The following is a 16,699-nucleotide window of genomic DNA, read 5'->3' as shown; positions in this document are numbered from 1 at the left end:
GAGTCTAACTTCTTGAGTTATTTGTATACATTGGATATTAGCCCTCTATCAGATATAGGGTTGGTAAAAAAGCCACACCTCTTAACCCTTCTAATCCTTTCAAACAGTGCCACTCCCCAAATATAAGAGATTCTGGGGGCCATTCATACTTAAAGATCACTATCTTGAGGACTTACTTTTTTTTGTGGTCCTCAACCTGTGACATGACCCCCTTTGAGGGGGTGAACTTCCTTTTCATAGGAGGTTGCCTAAGATCACTGGAAACACAGAGATTTACATTATGATTCATAACAGTAGCAAAATTACAGTTTTGAAGTGGGAATGTCAATAACTTTGTGATTGGGGGTTGACACAACATGAGGAACTGTATTAAATGGTTGTAGCGTAGGAAGGCTGAGAGGCACTGTTCTAATGGCTGTTCTGGCACCTCTACAACAGCAATAGACAGGAGAACCCTTCTTTTCCTGTGATCCTAAGAGCGTGACTCAAACTGCTTCATAGCTACCCACCTATCAGCACCATTTCCTTTGGCATCAGTGACAATAATCCTGTTCTCAAATTTCTTTGAACTCCACGACTCACTCCATTTGATGGTTAGTTAAGAAACAGAAATTGCCTCATTTTAATTGCGATTTTAAAATATTTTTTCTTTTGGTGAACAATGGTATACAATTCCTATACCACTTGGAACACACTGATTTTGTATAAGCTTTGCAAACTCTATGGGCTATTATATTCAGAAGTAACTTACTGTTACCAATCATACTATGGTGTGATGTGTGTCTGTGTGTTGCTGAGAATTAAATCTAGGTCCTTCAGCATGTTTGGCAAGTGTTAAACCATATCCTAACTCCAACATGATATATTTTTAAATTAACATTTTTTTTAAAGTACCATGTAGCCACCCACCATCAGAGATGCTTCCTCCTGCAGTAGATGGGAATGAATACAGAGAGCCACAACTGAATGGTATGTAGACAGTGAGAGACCTTAAACACCCAGTCACAGTTGGGATGCTGTCATTAAACTCTTCCCCTGAGGGCTCAGGGAGCTATGCGGAAGAGGAGGCAGAAAGATTGCAAGAGCCAGAGGAGATAGAGGACACCAAGGAATCAGTGCCTTCCAGACACAGCAGGACCGAAGTCTGTGGGAACCCACAGAAACTGTAGTAGTCATGCACAGGACCTGTCTGCACAAGTTTAAGCCAGATGGGGTCCTGGTGCTGAGAGGGGAACTGGACATGAAAGTCCTCGTCCTTAACCTAGAAGCTATCTCCAATTGACAGCTGCTCACAAAGGAAAAAAAAAGTTTTCTCCAATGGATTCTCACTGGGTATACAAACCCCACTTAAGGGAGATCCCCTGTGCAGCAGTAGATAGCCAACATGAAACACACTTAATGGTCTTTTTGGAGATGTTTTGTCTCACAAAACTTTGTTTGGGCATTTTTTTTTTTTTTTGTTACTTTACTTGTCTTTTTCTTATTTTTTATGTTTTTCCGTCTTATGTGTAATGGGGTATTTGTGTATTTGTGCTTTTTTTTGTGCTTTTTCTTTGCTTGTTTATTTTGTCTGTTTGATTTATTTTTAAAATTTTATCTTCTTGTTTCCAAAGAGAGAGAGAGAGGGAAAGAAAGCATGGCGTTGGATGAATAGGGTAGTGGGGAAGATCTTGGAGGACACGAAGGAGGAAAAACCACGTTCACAATATGCTGTATGAAAAATTATTTTCAATATAAAGAAAATAAAGCACTGAGGATCACCATATGGGGGTTTCTTATTTATATTTAATATTTTACCTCAAATAATCAAAGAAGGGACGCTTGTGTATAATGCACTTTGGTTTTCACTTAAAACTTTTTAAACATTTTTCTTGTAGACCCTCAGGCTTTCAGGCGTAGATTCTTGATGTTAATAAGCTTGAGTTGTAATTCCTGGGATTGCTGGCACAAGGTTATGCTGTGTGTTTCTGATCCATGTCTGAAAAGCTATCCATGTTATAAAGCTATCCCCTGAGCTGGATGGCTTTATAAACACAGTGATTAGTTTGTTCCCATTTTTGTATTCTATATTGGGCGTGTTGAGTGGGGGTGACAAATTGAACAGCAGATCTTCAGGGAGGTCTTGAACTTTGAACAGGATGTCATACGATTGGGGACTTTCAGTTGTCTCTCTTGGGAAGTACACTCATCTGTGGGAAGCATGATGTGTCCACATGTTTGAGTAGACAGAGGCAACCACGGCTGATGCTCTTCGTTTCTCCAGTATCCGTTTTGCCATTTTGTGCAGTGATGCGACTGTTGGCCTTTAGCTGCTATTTGCTCACGCTGTCATCATGTCACCCAAATGTCAGCTGACAGATTTGCATAGGCTTACCTAAAAGTTCCTTTCCTTTTTTCTTTTTTGAAAAAGTTAGGGACTCTTGATATAGTCCTAGGCTGGTCTCAAATTCAATGTGTAAGTCTGGCTGGCCTTCAACTCCAAACCCTTCTGCTTAGCCTCCCAAGTGCTACCAGGCACAGCCTGAGAAGTTTTCCTTCTCTCCCCTTACTCTGGCACTTTTGGCTAGTGTGTGGATGTCATGTTCGTGACGTGGTCATTTTAAAATCAGCATAGCAATAAAAGGTTATAGCTAGCAGGGTATAGAACATAAACAATGTGTATGGTCAGGCATCTTTCAGATAGTTCATACCTGTCTTATCTGTTTGTTTTCTAACTTCTAGAACACCAGTTTCTTGACAGTAGGAACACATCTTTTTCACATCTGTCTGTCCAGGGCTTCAAACAGGGCCTGGAAAAATCGTATTAGTTTAGTAAATATTGTAGAAGGAACTGGATAAATATGAGAGATTGATCTAAGGGTAAAGCATTTCTGCTTTTAAAAGCACAGAATTTACAAGTCCAAAGAAAGCAGGTTATTATACACAAGGGCTATATGGCAGGTGGTTTGTCATGGCCATCAATCTTAGGTCAAGCTCTCCAGCCAGGCAGTTCAACTGCAATGCAGCTGCCTCTGCTTTGTGTGTTGTTGCCTGGGTGATGAGCCCTTGTCAAAGACTCTTGATAGGACTTCTCAGCTATTAGGGGATGGCCAGGGTTCTCTCTCCTGTCTCTTTCCATATAGCATGCATTTAAACACATCTAAATCAGTATTTTCAAGGCTTCACAGGCACAGTAGAACTTAGGAGGTTGAGCAAGTAGCAATAATGTTGAAGGTTCTCTTGCAAACCGCAGGTAGTCTTAGGTGAACCCATGGGCTAAGGGACAAGTGGTGCAAGTGCCTCCCTCTCCCAGCAAAGACTTAGAATCCTTTTGTTCCACTACCCTCTGCTCTTTTTGGCCAGGCTTTGACAGGACGAGGCCTGAGCTGCATAGCTCGACCCAGGCGGGATCCACCCTCGCGCTCCTGGCTGTGCTTCTCTGGAGTTGCGCTCACACTCAAGAACGAGAAGGTGCTCGCTTCCTTTGCCCGTCCCGAGTCCGCCCACCCGCGGGAGCGCGCATGCGCCTCCCCTCCCCGCCTCCGTCGTGCGCGCCCCGCCCCCTCGCGCTGCCATACGCGGACCGGCCAACATCCGAGGACTCAGGCCTTGAGTAACCCGCTTCCGTGACCTTTTCGCACCCCGCACGCCGAGGTCCGCGCGGCACCTGCCCAGCCGTTGCGTGTCTGCCGCTCCCGCCGAGCCCCGCGTTCCCCTGACCACGCGCAGCTGCCACCGCCGCTCGTCATGGCGGCCCTCAGCAAGTCCATCCCTCACAACTGCTACGAGATCGGCCACACTTGGCACCCCTCCTGCCGGGTCTCATTCTTGCAGATCACTTGGGGCGCCCTAGAGGAGTCCCTCAGGATCTATGCACCCCTGTACCTGGTGAGCAGGGCTGGCTCGGGTGCGGGGCCTCCCGGGGCGCATTGCTCCTAGGTCAGCTTTAGGGGTGGTGAGAGGCCTGGGGGGAGTTCTAGGCAGAAGGAGGGGGAGGGGACCCTGAGGGTGAACTGTCACCTGACGCCTGTTGCTAGGATGGGGATGTGTTCCTGACTTGAAGGGTTAAGTGCCTTACACTTGACTGAGAACCTGGATCCAGGGACTGTGATGGATGTGATGGAGAGGTGTTGGAGCTTTGCATTTATTTAGTCAATGAATGCACAGTCTCTCCTCAGTCCCGTTTACCACCCTCCGGCCCCATTCTCATATATGAAAGGGTATTCTGCACCTACAAGCCCGCTTAGTCACAGATTTTGTCCTTGTTTGAGATGTCAGTTGATGGTTTGTTCTTTCGCAAGTTCCCAGAGTAGACTCCTGGTTTGAGATTTTGTGCGGTGATTTCAGAGTCATCGAAGGTGTTTTGGTGGCATGTTGCTGGGGTTATTTTCTTATACAGGTTTACATGTAGGGAAGCTTAGAGTATCTGGAAACCTACCTGTAACATCGAGAACTGATAAAGATACTTTCTCCGAAAGAGTGCCACTGTTTAGGAGAAAAGATCCACATCCTGGCATTAAAGATGGACACTTTGGCTACTGAAGTTCATTGTCATTTTCTCATCCTTTGAAATCTGTATGCTAAGAAGATAGACATCATATTTTGTATGTTTCCTACAAGTTCGTTCAGTATCCAGTGGACGATCCATTCTTACTTGTCATTGAAGTAGTAATTTGGGCTGATGACATTTTTGACAGTGTGATCATGTTTGAAACTTAATGGAGAAGTCTAATTAGTAGTTATAGACAGAACACAGGAAAAGACAGTGACTCCCTCAGAGGTTGCAGAAACCAAGTTCCCTTTTCATGGTGTAGACTGGTGCTTCCCCACTTTAAATGTATTTTAAGGAAACCCCAGGGATCATGTTAGAATGGGATTTCTGATTCAGTAGGTCTTGGTAGGGGCTAGAGAGTGCATTTCTGATAAACTCTAAAGTAGTATAGGTAAGGATCTAGAGTATTGGCCAATGTAGACTTTTATCTGTATCTATACACACATTCCCTAAAGACTGCTGTTACTGGCTTTTCTATATGAATGTTGGCCAGCCTTTGTTTCGTATTTGTTACTGTGTTGTTATTATTTTGGTGTTGCTGGGATTCTAACCTGTTGTCTTGTACTTTCAAGACAAGAGTTCTGCTGTTGAACTCTGCCCCAGATTTCTGTAAACACTTATAAATACATTGGACTCTTGAACAGCTGTACAAGAGGACTCTTCCTAGGCTGGGGGACTTAGCTTAGTGATAGAATCTTTGCTTGCCATGTGCAAGGACCTGTGTTTTGACTTCTTGCCTTGTTCTCCCACCTTTCACCTCTCACAAAACGAAGTAAAGAAAAACTAATCCAACAATTTTTCAAAAATTGCTCTTAACCTCAAGGATTAGGAACTAATTGGAGTGTTTACAATGTAATTTCTCCTGAGATCTATAGCATCATTCATTCATTCATCCATTCAACACATATTTGTGGGCCTGGTATATCTACAGTATAGACAAATTATTGATTCTGTTCTGTGTTAGGGGAATTTAGGGAAGCAACTCAAGCAGAGATTCTCCTACTCTTAACAAGATAGGATTGGTGGGGATCAAGGAGGGCTTGTTCTACTATTACATTTTCAGCTAGATTAAATACTTCTTGAGAACAGATTTCCTATTTTATGTTGCTGCTTATCAGCAGCTGTGAAATGACTAGTGAGAACTGACTTGTATTTAATTTTAAGTAAAATAGAGATAAGAAAATTTTAGCTCATTTCAGGTACTAAGGCAGTGGAATTTGACTTTGACCTTGATGTACATGTATGTGTTTGTACCTGTGTGTGTGTGTGTGTGTGTGTGTGTGTTTAAATAAGCACATAGCCACACTGTACTCTTTGTAGGAGTTCTGTAGTTGTTGGTTTGGATTTGAATCTCAGCTATCTGAGTTTGTGTGTATGTGTGTATGTGTGTGTATGTTTGTAAATGTGGTAAGATAATTCACTAGTGATCTCCCAGTCCTGGGATGGCAAATATGTACCATCATGCATGGTTTATACACTTCTATCAAACTCAGAGGCTTATGCATACTAGGTAGGCAGTCTACCAACTGAACTATATCCCTAGCTCATAATGTGTCTTGAATGTATATTTTTTATCTTTCCTTTCTCATCTAGTGGCATTTAGAAGTGAAATTTACTGCTAGTTTGAGTTAGTGGAATTTCATTTTGACGTTGAAAATAAGATTGGGTATTTGTGGTGTAGATGTATGGAGAGTGTGTCAGTAGAGGTGGATAATGGTGTGACCTGAGGGAGAAATCCAAGAGTTTTGTAAAACAACGAGCCTGTATATTGTATAAATCAAAAGATTTGACTGTAGTTGGGAACTATAATTCCTATTGAGCATTCTGTGTTTGCTTCTTGACACATTTATCCTCTAGGGCTGTGACTCTGTCTGAAGATTATCTTCACTTCATGCTTAAGGAAACAAAAATTAGAGAAATTAATCTTGCTTCCAAGGATTTTAGGGTAGTAAGAAAAAAGGATAAGATTATGGTGGTTACAGGAACACATGCTGCCTAAGGATGAGGAAGCCTGCGTCACTCACCAGTTGGAGTTGGAAGGACGGTTAGGAGTTGGTGTGGTTGCTTCACCTCATGGTTGAGAGAATTAGAACTTACATGGAATCCCATCTGTGCATCCCACTAGCAGTGTGAGTGAAGGAAAATCTCTGTTTCTATCTTGCTAGAAGATAATTTCCCGTGTTTTAGGGCTGTTTCTTGGACTTAGAGTAGGACAGCAGGGCGTAGGAATAGCAGCTGACATAGTAAGCCCCTACTGTGGTGGGTTTGCTATTGAAATATAGCCTTCTGATGCCTCCATCTCCTGTCAGAGCAGGCAGCTTTTACTCAGAACCAGTACTATTGGGAAGTTGTGAATTAGTTCAGGTATGAATGAATAGACTATAGAATAGGAGTAGAGCGGTATTTGGCATTTGCCAGAGAAAATGAAAGGGTAGTTTTAGAGGCATTATTCTCACTGGAAGAATAAACAGGACAGGATGGAGGATGCGGGGATAGCATGGGGACCTGCTGGTGTTTCTAGGAGTATAAGTCAGGTGGAAACTGTTGTCTTCAGTGATAGAAATGGAGATAACTGAAGGGCAGGTGGCTTGCCTGGAAGACTTGATGAGGAGTATATTCTGGAACCTGTAAAATGGGCCCTACATTCTTTCTCTCTCATTTGAAATATGAGTTAATCAAATGGGTCCTGTGCTTTCCTCACAGGACTTTCTTGTTCTCTACATTTGCCTTCATGCTTCTTTTTTTTTTTTTTAACATTTATTTTTATTTATATGAATACACTGTAGCTGTCTTCAGACACCCACCAGAAGAGGGCCTTAGATCTCATTACAGATGGTTGTGAGCCACCATGTGGTTGCTGGGATTTGAACTCAGGACCTTTGGAAGAGCAGTCAGTGCCCTTAACCACTGAACTATCTCTCTAGCCTGCTTCTTTTCATCTTAGAATTTACCTTCCACTTAAAACAGTTTTGAAATGTAGGCACCCCGTTTTTTATTCTGATGAAGAGTTTATAATTCAAGTATAAAAGGAATATAAAATGCCAATTATGATTCAGTGATTAATATAATCCATTGCATGATAAAGAGAAAGATACGTTTCAGAAAGTTATAGCAAATCAGTTCATACAGTTCTAATCACACAAAATCCCTCCTGCCCACAAGAGAACTTGATTACGTTAAATCCTTTCTCGTAGCAATCCTGGAGTCACTTAAACCTCTAGCATTATCCACAAGTCTCCAAGAATGTCTGTTAATATGAACTATTATTCCTTATATAAATACATTGACATAGATGATCTTATCTTAGGAAGTATGGAGTCTCTAAAGAGAGACTGAATTTGAAAAGATGAGATTCAACATAAGTGTAAATGAAACATGGGTCTGTGTCTGTGTATATGGGTAAGTTCAAATCTACACACTCAGTCTAAGTGATAATAACTCCTTAACTTTTTTCCTTTCATCAAATCAAGCATGCATTTTATTGAAACAACCTGTCTCCAGAGAACTATATTTTATTGTTTTATTCCTCATCTTTAATTTTTTTTACTCATTTTTTCATTTTTGTTAACATTCACAGAAATGGGTTGAGTTTCTAGTATCTTAGGAGTATTATTATGATGCTGCAAATGCTGGTTCCTTGACTTTCTCATTTCCTATTAGTAACCATGGGCTACAGAGAAGGCTCTGTTTCTGTAAACATATCCTAAGTTCTTTTGATCAATGGTATAGTTTAACTTTGCAATTTCTGTGTTCATTTTTAGCTTCAGTAATATATCCAGAGAAGAATGGGTTACTCAAGTTATCTAGTACTCTTGTATCAGGACACACTTGACTTTGGGGGCCTTTAATAACAATAATAATGATAATATGATAACTTATTTTTTATTTATTTGTTAATATTATTATTACTATTATATTATTATTAAAATGGGAATCCCAGCATCCAACATTCAATACATATGTCTTTACAATTTTATATCTTGATGAATTGTTCACTTTATTAATATGTAGTGGCCTTTGCCTCTTCTGTTTAATGGTGGCTTGAAGATTAGTTTATCCAGTGTCAGAATAGCTACACCAGCTTGGTTTTGGTTTCCATTCTCATCACAGATTGATTCGTATCTTGACCCTGAGACAATGGGTGCTCTTTCCAAGTGGGGAATGCTTTTCAGAGACAGCAGATTACTTGACATGATATCATTTTAAACCCTGTCAACTGGTCTATATCTCTTTATTTTTTACTGATGCATATATTTATTTTTTTATTTATGGTTTTATTTATGGTTATTTTTGTGATTGAATGATTTGTTTCCTTCTCGTGGGTTTGCTGTATATGTGTGTGTGTGTGTGTGTGTGTGTATATCTGTATATATAATAAATACCATTGATACAAAGAACTTTTCTGCAGCCCACATAATAGTGAATTCCTTCCAGCTTTCATGAAATTTATCTCCACTTCCTTGTTAAAGTAGTAGTTTTGTTTTGGTTACTTACTTGCAGGGCTTGAAAGGCACTGATGTGTGCTTTCCTGGTTTACGATTGCTAATGGGGGATTTGATGTTACTCTGAGGAGCACGCATTTGTGGGTGAGCTGGTGTTCTCCCCTTACAGCTCCAATTTTGCCATGTGATTATAATATATTGTGGAGGGGTTCTTCTCTTGTCATGTGTATTTGTGGTAGTGGTTGTGTTTTGTTATGTATTGTTTCCCTAGATTTGGGACATGTGCCCTGGGGGACATTCTGTAGGCTGTTAGCTCAGTCTCTTCCCTTTTTGGAGTTTGAGGTTTGGTGTGTTGACTTTATCTCAGAGTTCTTGACACTGTGGTCCTTGCTGTTATCGGTGGTAGTGTATAGATGCTTTGTTGAGTTTATTGGTGATGCTACCCATTGTTTTAATGATACATTGAATTTTTCATTCCCCCAATTTATATATCCTTTAAAAATTCCACTTCCCTTTCTATCTTGCTGCCTTTTCTTCCATATTGCTAATTTTCCCAATCACTTTTCTGACTTTCTCTTCTCTGTCGCTTGCTTTCCTTTATAAGTGCTCAATTGATTTCCTCATTCTTTCACCTTGTTTTCTCTTTGAGGTTACTTTTCATTTTTACTAGCAAACATTGGAGAACTTCATCTGGCCTTTTGCTTTCTTCAGCATCTTTGAAATGCAACAGTTGAGAAGTTGTGACCTTGTGGAGGAATACTGGTGTCTCTGTTCTCAGGCTTGTTCTCTTGTGTTATTTGTGTTTGTTGGTGTAGGCATCTCTTCTTGTTTCATTTGGGGATCTTCTTAGTGGACAGACTACTTCTGTGGGCTCAATCCCCAGTGCTACTGAGAGGGGGGAAGACAATCTTTTATAGTACCAGTAACACCAAATTGTACAAGATATAGAAATACACTTGAGATCAATTAGAGCTTACTAGGATATATATTGCCAATTATCATAAGAGAAAATGGTGGGCTCTGCAGGTAAATGTGGAAGTAGTAAGTGGATCAGGTAAATTCAGGAAACAGGGAGGGGGGAAATGAAGGGAATTAAGATTTAGTAAGCAAGAAGTAAAGGAAGAAAATTATTGTGAAGAAAAGGAAAAGGGCAAGAGATTAGAAAAAATAAACAGAACTGGGCTGTGGTGGCACACGCCTTTCGTGGGAGGCAGAGGAAGGCAGATCTCTGAGTTCCAGGACAGCCAGAGCTATACAGAGAAACCCTGTCTCGAGAAAACCAGAAAAAAAAAATAGGTAAAACATTCCTTAATAGTGAGAACATTCATAACCAATCATAGATTAGCGTAAGAAGGAGTATAAAAACATAAGCATCAAAGCTAAAATTACAACAATAAAACATCTCAAATTCCAGTAAGGATAAGCCAAAATTCAAAATATTACTAAATGCATACTAGAAAAGAGGCAAAACAGTCCCCTCAAAAAAGAGAAGAAAAAGTGTCCAATAATTAAAAATATGTGCATATAGTTTTATGAAGAATAACAAAACAATAACATAAAAAAGCATAAAATGTCTTAAAAGGCATGGCAGCATTATATTGAAAAAAAGAAAAAAAGTATACACAGGACCAGAAAAAGATGGCATGTATATTAGAGAGGGTTCCTTCTAGGTCCGTCTTCAGTGTTGAGGACTGCTAAGTGTGGTAAGGGACAGGGTTGTGTCAGATGAACTTGTAAGGTCGTAACTATTAATGTGACTTATGTTGGTGTGAGCTTGTTTGGAGAAGTGTGTGCTAGTCACTGGTGGTACTCTTCATTTTGTCTACCAGGACCTTCTGCTGGCCAGACTCAACTTTGCAGTCTGTGGGCAGAGCAGGTTCTTCCAGCCTGCCCTGACTTCAGTGTAACCTGGCCTGGCCTGTGTTCTGGGTGGGACTGTTCTGAATTGTGTAGGGTATCAGGGAAGCAACTGTCACATCAGAATCTGTACAGGCAGGTGTCGACACACCTTCACAACTCGCTAAGCAGCCATCACTCTACTGGAATGTTAGATTTCTGCAATTCCACTGCAGTGAGCCACACAGCAGTTAGTCTTAACCAGAGGTTGACAGGCTACTGGACCTCAGGTTCTGAGCTCTTATATTCTAGAGGAACTCTCAGCTGAGGAATTTGCTCCAGGTTCTAAATACGAGGCTGATTTCCCCTAAGTGGTACACTCAACCGCTTAGATCAGTCCTGCACATGTCAACGTCTTTTGGCTGGTCAGCATCCGGACTTCATGTTTTCTGTACCTGTCTCCCCAGGTCGTGTCTCAACCTAGAGCAGTGATTCTCATCCTGTGGGTCATGACTCATTTGGAGGGGGGGAGGGCCATATATCAGATATCCTGTAAATTAGATATTTACATTATGATTCATAAAAGTAGCAAAATTACAGTTCTGAAGTAGCAATGAAATAATTTTATGGTTGTGGGGTCATTGCAGCATGAGGAGCTGTATTAAAGCATCACAGAGTTAGGAAGGTTGGGAGCCAATGCCTTGGAGTATAGTAGTTAATTCGGGGGCTCACATTTGGGGTGGGTTCCTGTTCCAGGGACCCCAGGGTAACTCAGCCTTTTTTTCTTTCTCTATTAATTTATTTATTCACCTTACAGCCTGATCCCAGCTCCCCTCCTTCCTCTCTTCCCAGTCACACCCTTAAACTCCCTCCCCCTACTTTCTCTCCCCTTTTCCTCAGAGAAGGGGAGGCCCCCCCATGGGTACCCACCCACTCAGGTGCATCAAGTCACAGCAGGACTAAGGACATCCTCTCCCACTGAGTCCAGACAGGGCAGCCTAGCTATAGGAAAGGGATCCACAGGCAGGCTACAGAATCAGAGACAGCTCTCACTCCTATTGTTAGGGAGCCCACATAAAGAACAAGCTGTACATCTGCTACAAATGTGTGTTGGGGGCACTAGGTCCAGCCCCTGCATACTCTTTGGTTGGTGGTTCAGTTTCTGTGAGCTCCCATGGGCTCAGGTTAGTTTACTGTGTAGGTCTTCTTGTGGTGTCCTTGACCCCTCCTGCTTCCTCATTCCTTCCCCCAACTCTTCCATAAGAGTCTCCAGCTCTGCCTAATCTTTGGCTGTGGGCCTCTGCATCTGCTGCTGCATGAAGTTGTGCTAGGTTTCTGTTTGCAAGCATAGCAGTATCATTAATAGTGTCAGGGATTGGTTCTCTTCCATGGGATGTCTCAAGTTGGGGCAGTATTGGTTGCCGTTCCCTCAATCTCTACTCCATCTTTATCCCTGCATTTCTTGTAAGTTTTGTGGGTGGGTTATGTACTGGATGGTTTTGTGTGTCAACTTGACATGAGCTGTAGTTATCACAGAGAAAGGAGCTTCAGTTGAGGAAATGTCCCCATGAGCTCTGGCTGTAAGCATTTTCTCAATTAGTGATCGAGGTGGGAGGGCCCAGCCCATTGTGGGTGGTGCCATCCCTGGGCTGGTGGTCCTGGGTTCTACAAGAAAGCAAGCTGAGCAAGCCAGGGGAAGCAAGCCAGTAAGCAGCATTCCTCCATGGCCTCTGCCTCAGCTCTTGCCTTTTGTGAGTTCTTGTCCTGACTTCCTTTGGTGAAGAACAACAGTGTGGAAGTGTAAGCTGAATAAACCCCTTCCTCCCCAACTTGCTTCTTGGTCATGATGTTTTGTGCAGGAATAGAAACCCTGACTAAGACAGTTGGTGTCACCTCCCTCCATTGGAAGTCTTGTCTGACTGTAGGATCTGGCCTCTTCAGGTTTCATATCCCCTGCTCCTAGGAGTCACAGTTATGGTCATCCCTGAAGGCTCCCAGGAGTCTCCTCCAGTCCTAGAGCTTTCTACCCCACCAATTTCTGTTCTTTCCTAGCCCTCCCTCTTCCCCACACCTGATCTCCTCCCCATTCCTTTCCCATCCAGTTCCCTCCCTCCATCTACTATAGATGTCTGTTTTATTTCCCCTTCTGAGTGAGAGTCAAGAGTCCTTCCTTGGGCCTCCTTGGTACTTAGCTTTTTTCAGTCTATGGATTGTAGCATGGTTATCCTGTACTTTATGGCTAATATCTACTTAAGTGAGTACATACCATGCGTGTCTTTCTGGATCTGGGTTACCTCACTCAGGATGATATTTTCTAGTTCCATACATTTGCCTGCAAATTTTCATGATGTCATTGTTTTTAATAGCTGAGTAGTATTCCATTGTGCAAATGTATCACATTTTCTTTATCCATTTTTCTGATGAGGGATATCTAGATTGTTCCCAGTTTCTGGCTGTTGTAAATAATGTTGCTATGAACACAGTGGAGCTTGTGTCTTGTGGTATGGTGGAGCATCTTTTGGGTATATGCCCATAGCTGAGTATTGGGGTAGAACTATTCCCAGTTTTCTGAGAAACTGCCGGATTGATTTCCAAAGTGCTTGTATAAGTTTGCACTCTTACCAGCATGTGCTATCACTTGAGTTATTGATCTTATCTTAGCTATTCTGATTGGTATAAGATGGAATCTCAGGGCCGTTTTGATTTACATTTCTCTGATAACTAAGGACGTTGAACATTTCTTTAAGTGCTTCTTGGCCATCAGAGATTCCTCTGTTGAGAATTCTCTGTTTAGCTCTGCACCCCTATTTTTAATTGGGTTATTTGATTTTCTGGTATTTAATTTCTCGAGTTCTTTATATATTTTGGATATTAGCCCTCTGTCAAATGTAGAGTTGGTGAAGATCTTTTCCCCTTTCTGTAGACTGCCTTTTGTCCTATTGACGGTGTTCCTTTGCTTTACCGAAGCTTTTCAGTTTCATGAGGTTCTATTGATTAATTGTCAGTCTTAGTGCCTGAGCTGCTGGTGTTCTGTTCAGGAAGTTGTTTTCTGTACCAGTGTGTTCAAGGCTATTCCCCACTTTCTGTTCTACTACATTTAGTATATCTGGTTTTATGTTGAGATCTTTGATCCTCTTGGACTTGAGTTTTGTGCAGGGTGATGAATATAGACTATTTGCTCTTCTACATGCAGACATCCAATTAGAACAACACCATTTGTTGAAGATGCTTTCTTTTTTTCCATTGTATGGTTTTGGCTTCTTGGTCAAAAATCAAATGTCTGTAGGTGTGTGGGTTTATTTATAGGTCTTCAATTCAATTCCATTGATCAGTTTGTCTGTTTTTACGCCAATACCATGTGTTTTTTTTTTTTTTTAATTACTACTTTCAGTCTGTAAGCTTGAAATTAGGAATGGGAATACCTCCAGAAGTTCTTTTATTGTACAGGATTGTTTTACTATCCTGGGTTTTTTGTTTTTTGTTTTTTGTTTTTTTTTTTGTTTTTTATGTGAAGTTGTGAATTGCTCTTTCAAAGTCTATAAAAAATGGAAGTTTGACAGTGATTGCATTGAATCTGTAGATTGTGTTTGGTAAGATGGCCATTTTTACTCCGTTAATCCTGCTGACACATGAGGGTGGAAGATTTTTCCATCTTCTGAGATCTTCAATTTCTTTCTTCAGAGACTTGAAGTTCTTGTCATATGCTTGCTTGTTCAGAGTTAGATAGAGTTATCAATTTTAAATAATTGATTCCCTCCAAGATGGCAACTGGCCACATGCCACTTAGCCTGTTGTGCTAATGGTGTGCCTGTTCACTTCTGACTTGTTCCTCTGCAGTGGTCACTGTCTCCCTGGCTTTGCCCCTGGGCTGGATCACGTAGCTCCTTTTGTTCCTTTCTTTTGGATGATGCTTCGGTGGCTTCTTTTCAGTCCGCACCTTTCTTTTTCTCCATCCTCATTAGTCGTGGGGATTTCTGAAACTTTTCCCCCCTTTCTTTTTTCTTATCCTGACACTTTTCCTTCATTGGGTCACACAGATGTAGCTTCCATTATCTATCTTACCCAGAGTCTTACACTGTTTTTTATAATAGTAATTTTTGTATTTTTACAATTTGTGAAAAGATTGATGCTCACTAAAGTTCACTTGTAATGTTTAATATTCCTATGTATTCTGTAATTTATGCTAACAACATATATTGAAATAGACTTTTAAAACATATTTTAGGGCTAGAGGGAGTGGCTCAGCACCTATAGCTCTTGCAGAGGACTCAAGTTCAGATTCCAGCATCCACATCTGGCGATTCCAACCACTTGTATTTCCAGCTCTGAGGGATCCAGAGCCACCTTCTGGCCTTCTCAGGCACTTGTATTCATGTGTACCTAACTGTACACAGACACATGCATACACATAATTTAAAAACAAAATTTTATTTTACACTTTGGTTGTTAGCTATTACTTCACATATAAAATAACTGGTGTTCCTCACTGCCTGCATCTGCCAGAGTCCATTATAAAATGAAAGCCCCAGACAAAAATTAATGACAGCATAGCTAGTGCCCATGCTGGTGTGGAGCATAGCATCCATGCTGGTGTGGTATTTTAAAATGCATACTTACACACTGGGAGTATGAATTTTGTGGTGTTCAATACTTAGGAACATTCACTAAGAAGGAAAAGTTGTTCATTAACCTTTTAAAACTATTCTTTCTTAAGCAGGTTCTTTTGGGACTGCCTAACCAGTGTGCTAGATAGCCCCTTTGTTGAGTCAAAGTACATACACTTTTTTGCACTTTGGGGAAGGAATAATGTATTTTTGTTCTCTTTAAGATGTATAGGTCTCTCTTCAGAATATGAACTGTTTGTTCAGTATTTATGTGAACTGTAATATCTAATAAGTTTGTGGTTAAAATCTCATAAGCCTGTCTGCTCAGGTCATTCATTATCTTTAGGCCTTTAGTAAATATTTAACCAAGAATTGGGATTCCTAAGGATAAAAACCAATTTATCAAGCATCCAGTTAATTTGCAAAAGGTCTGAAAACCACCAGCTATGAAATCAGCTCAGTGATATGGGTGGAGGTTTTAAAGCCAAATGTTTAGCATCATTTCTAAAGAGAAAAAAGACCAGTGTTGATATAAATGTTTTGTAATAAACTTTCTTTCCCTCCTGTTGAGACAGGGACTTTCTATGTAACCCTGGCTGGCTTATTATTCTCTGTGTAATTCACATTGGATTTGAACCCATAGAAATCCACATGTTTGTGTCTGGTATTGAAAGTGTGTGTGTTATCACCTTTTTTTTGGTAAGAGGTTCTTTAAAAAATTAAAAACAAAAGTAATCAAGAATCCTTGAAAATCATTAAATAATACAAACTGATAAAAACTATCTGTCTTGCTTATCTGACCCTAGGAGACCATGGAGTGGTAAAGTGACTTTACTTGAGGTCACATTTATGTCGTGTAAATGAACAGCTTATTTTCTCTGTCTCCTCTTTAAGTCATTGATGCCTTTTCTTGCTTTGTTACTGTCCATTTGTAAATGGAGTAATGTCTTTGATGTTTTTTCTTTTAAATAATGAGCGTATTTATTAACGTTCCAGTTTTAGTCCCTTGACCTTGTTTTCCTGGGTGACTTCTTGTTATCCTATTTTCTGATCCGTTGAGTGCAAAGTACACTGCCAACAGATCACTTCTAGTTGAGAGTTGAGGGCCTGCTATTGCAGTAACCGCTTTCTCAATCCAGCCTTTCCCTTATCAACTCCAGGGTTGTAGGTGGCCCAGGTTTACTCCCAGTTGCTCCATAGGACAAGAGTGAATTGGAATCCATATTCCACATTCTAGATGCTGATGTAGTATCCCTGCTTATGTTTTGGAACCAGCAGATTCTCAA

General features: G+C 40.9%; 1 protein-coding gene and 1 long non-coding RNA gene across 4 annotated transcripts in view; one reads left to right on the top strand and one right to left on the bottom strand.

Moving 5' to 3' along the window:
• Positions 1-16,699, top strand: part of Tmem135 (transmembrane protein 135) — a 254,888-nt gene that overhangs the window by 62,871 nt on the left and 175,318 nt on the right. Inside the window, exon 1 of one of the 3 annotated variants that reach the window (XM_031387278.1) lies at positions 3,357-3,867. The exons of 1 other annotated variant lie outside the window; for it this stretch is intronic. Coding sequence is in view for 1 of the 2 variants with exons in the window: in XM_031387277.1 (XP_031243137.1) it covers positions 3,727-3,867 (141 nt within the window). In the remaining variant the exon portion in view is untranslated. Of the gene's footprint in view, positions 1-3,356; positions 3,868-16,699 lie in introns of those variants that run through there. One more of the 3 variants, XM_031387277.1, reaches the window with a different exon arrangement.
• LOC116102542 lies at positions 1,769-3,953 on the bottom strand. Its single transcript, XR_004123215.1, has 2 exons — positions 3,865-3,953; positions 1,769-2,789 (listed from the first exon to the last, which is right to left on the bottom strand). It is a non-coding gene; the product is annotated as an uncharacterized LOC116102542 (long non-coding RNA).

The sequence above is a fragment of the Mastomys coucha genome, unplaced genomic scaffold (assembly GCF_008632895.1).
Source record: "Mastomys coucha isolate ucsf_1 unplaced genomic scaffold, UCSF_Mcou_1 pScaffold21, whole genome shotgun sequence".
Classification (NCBI taxonomy): domain Eukaryota; kingdom Metazoa; phylum Chordata; class Mammalia; order Rodentia; family Muridae; genus Mastomys; species Mastomys coucha.
This window is presented reverse-complemented; position numbering and strand designations above follow the sequence as displayed.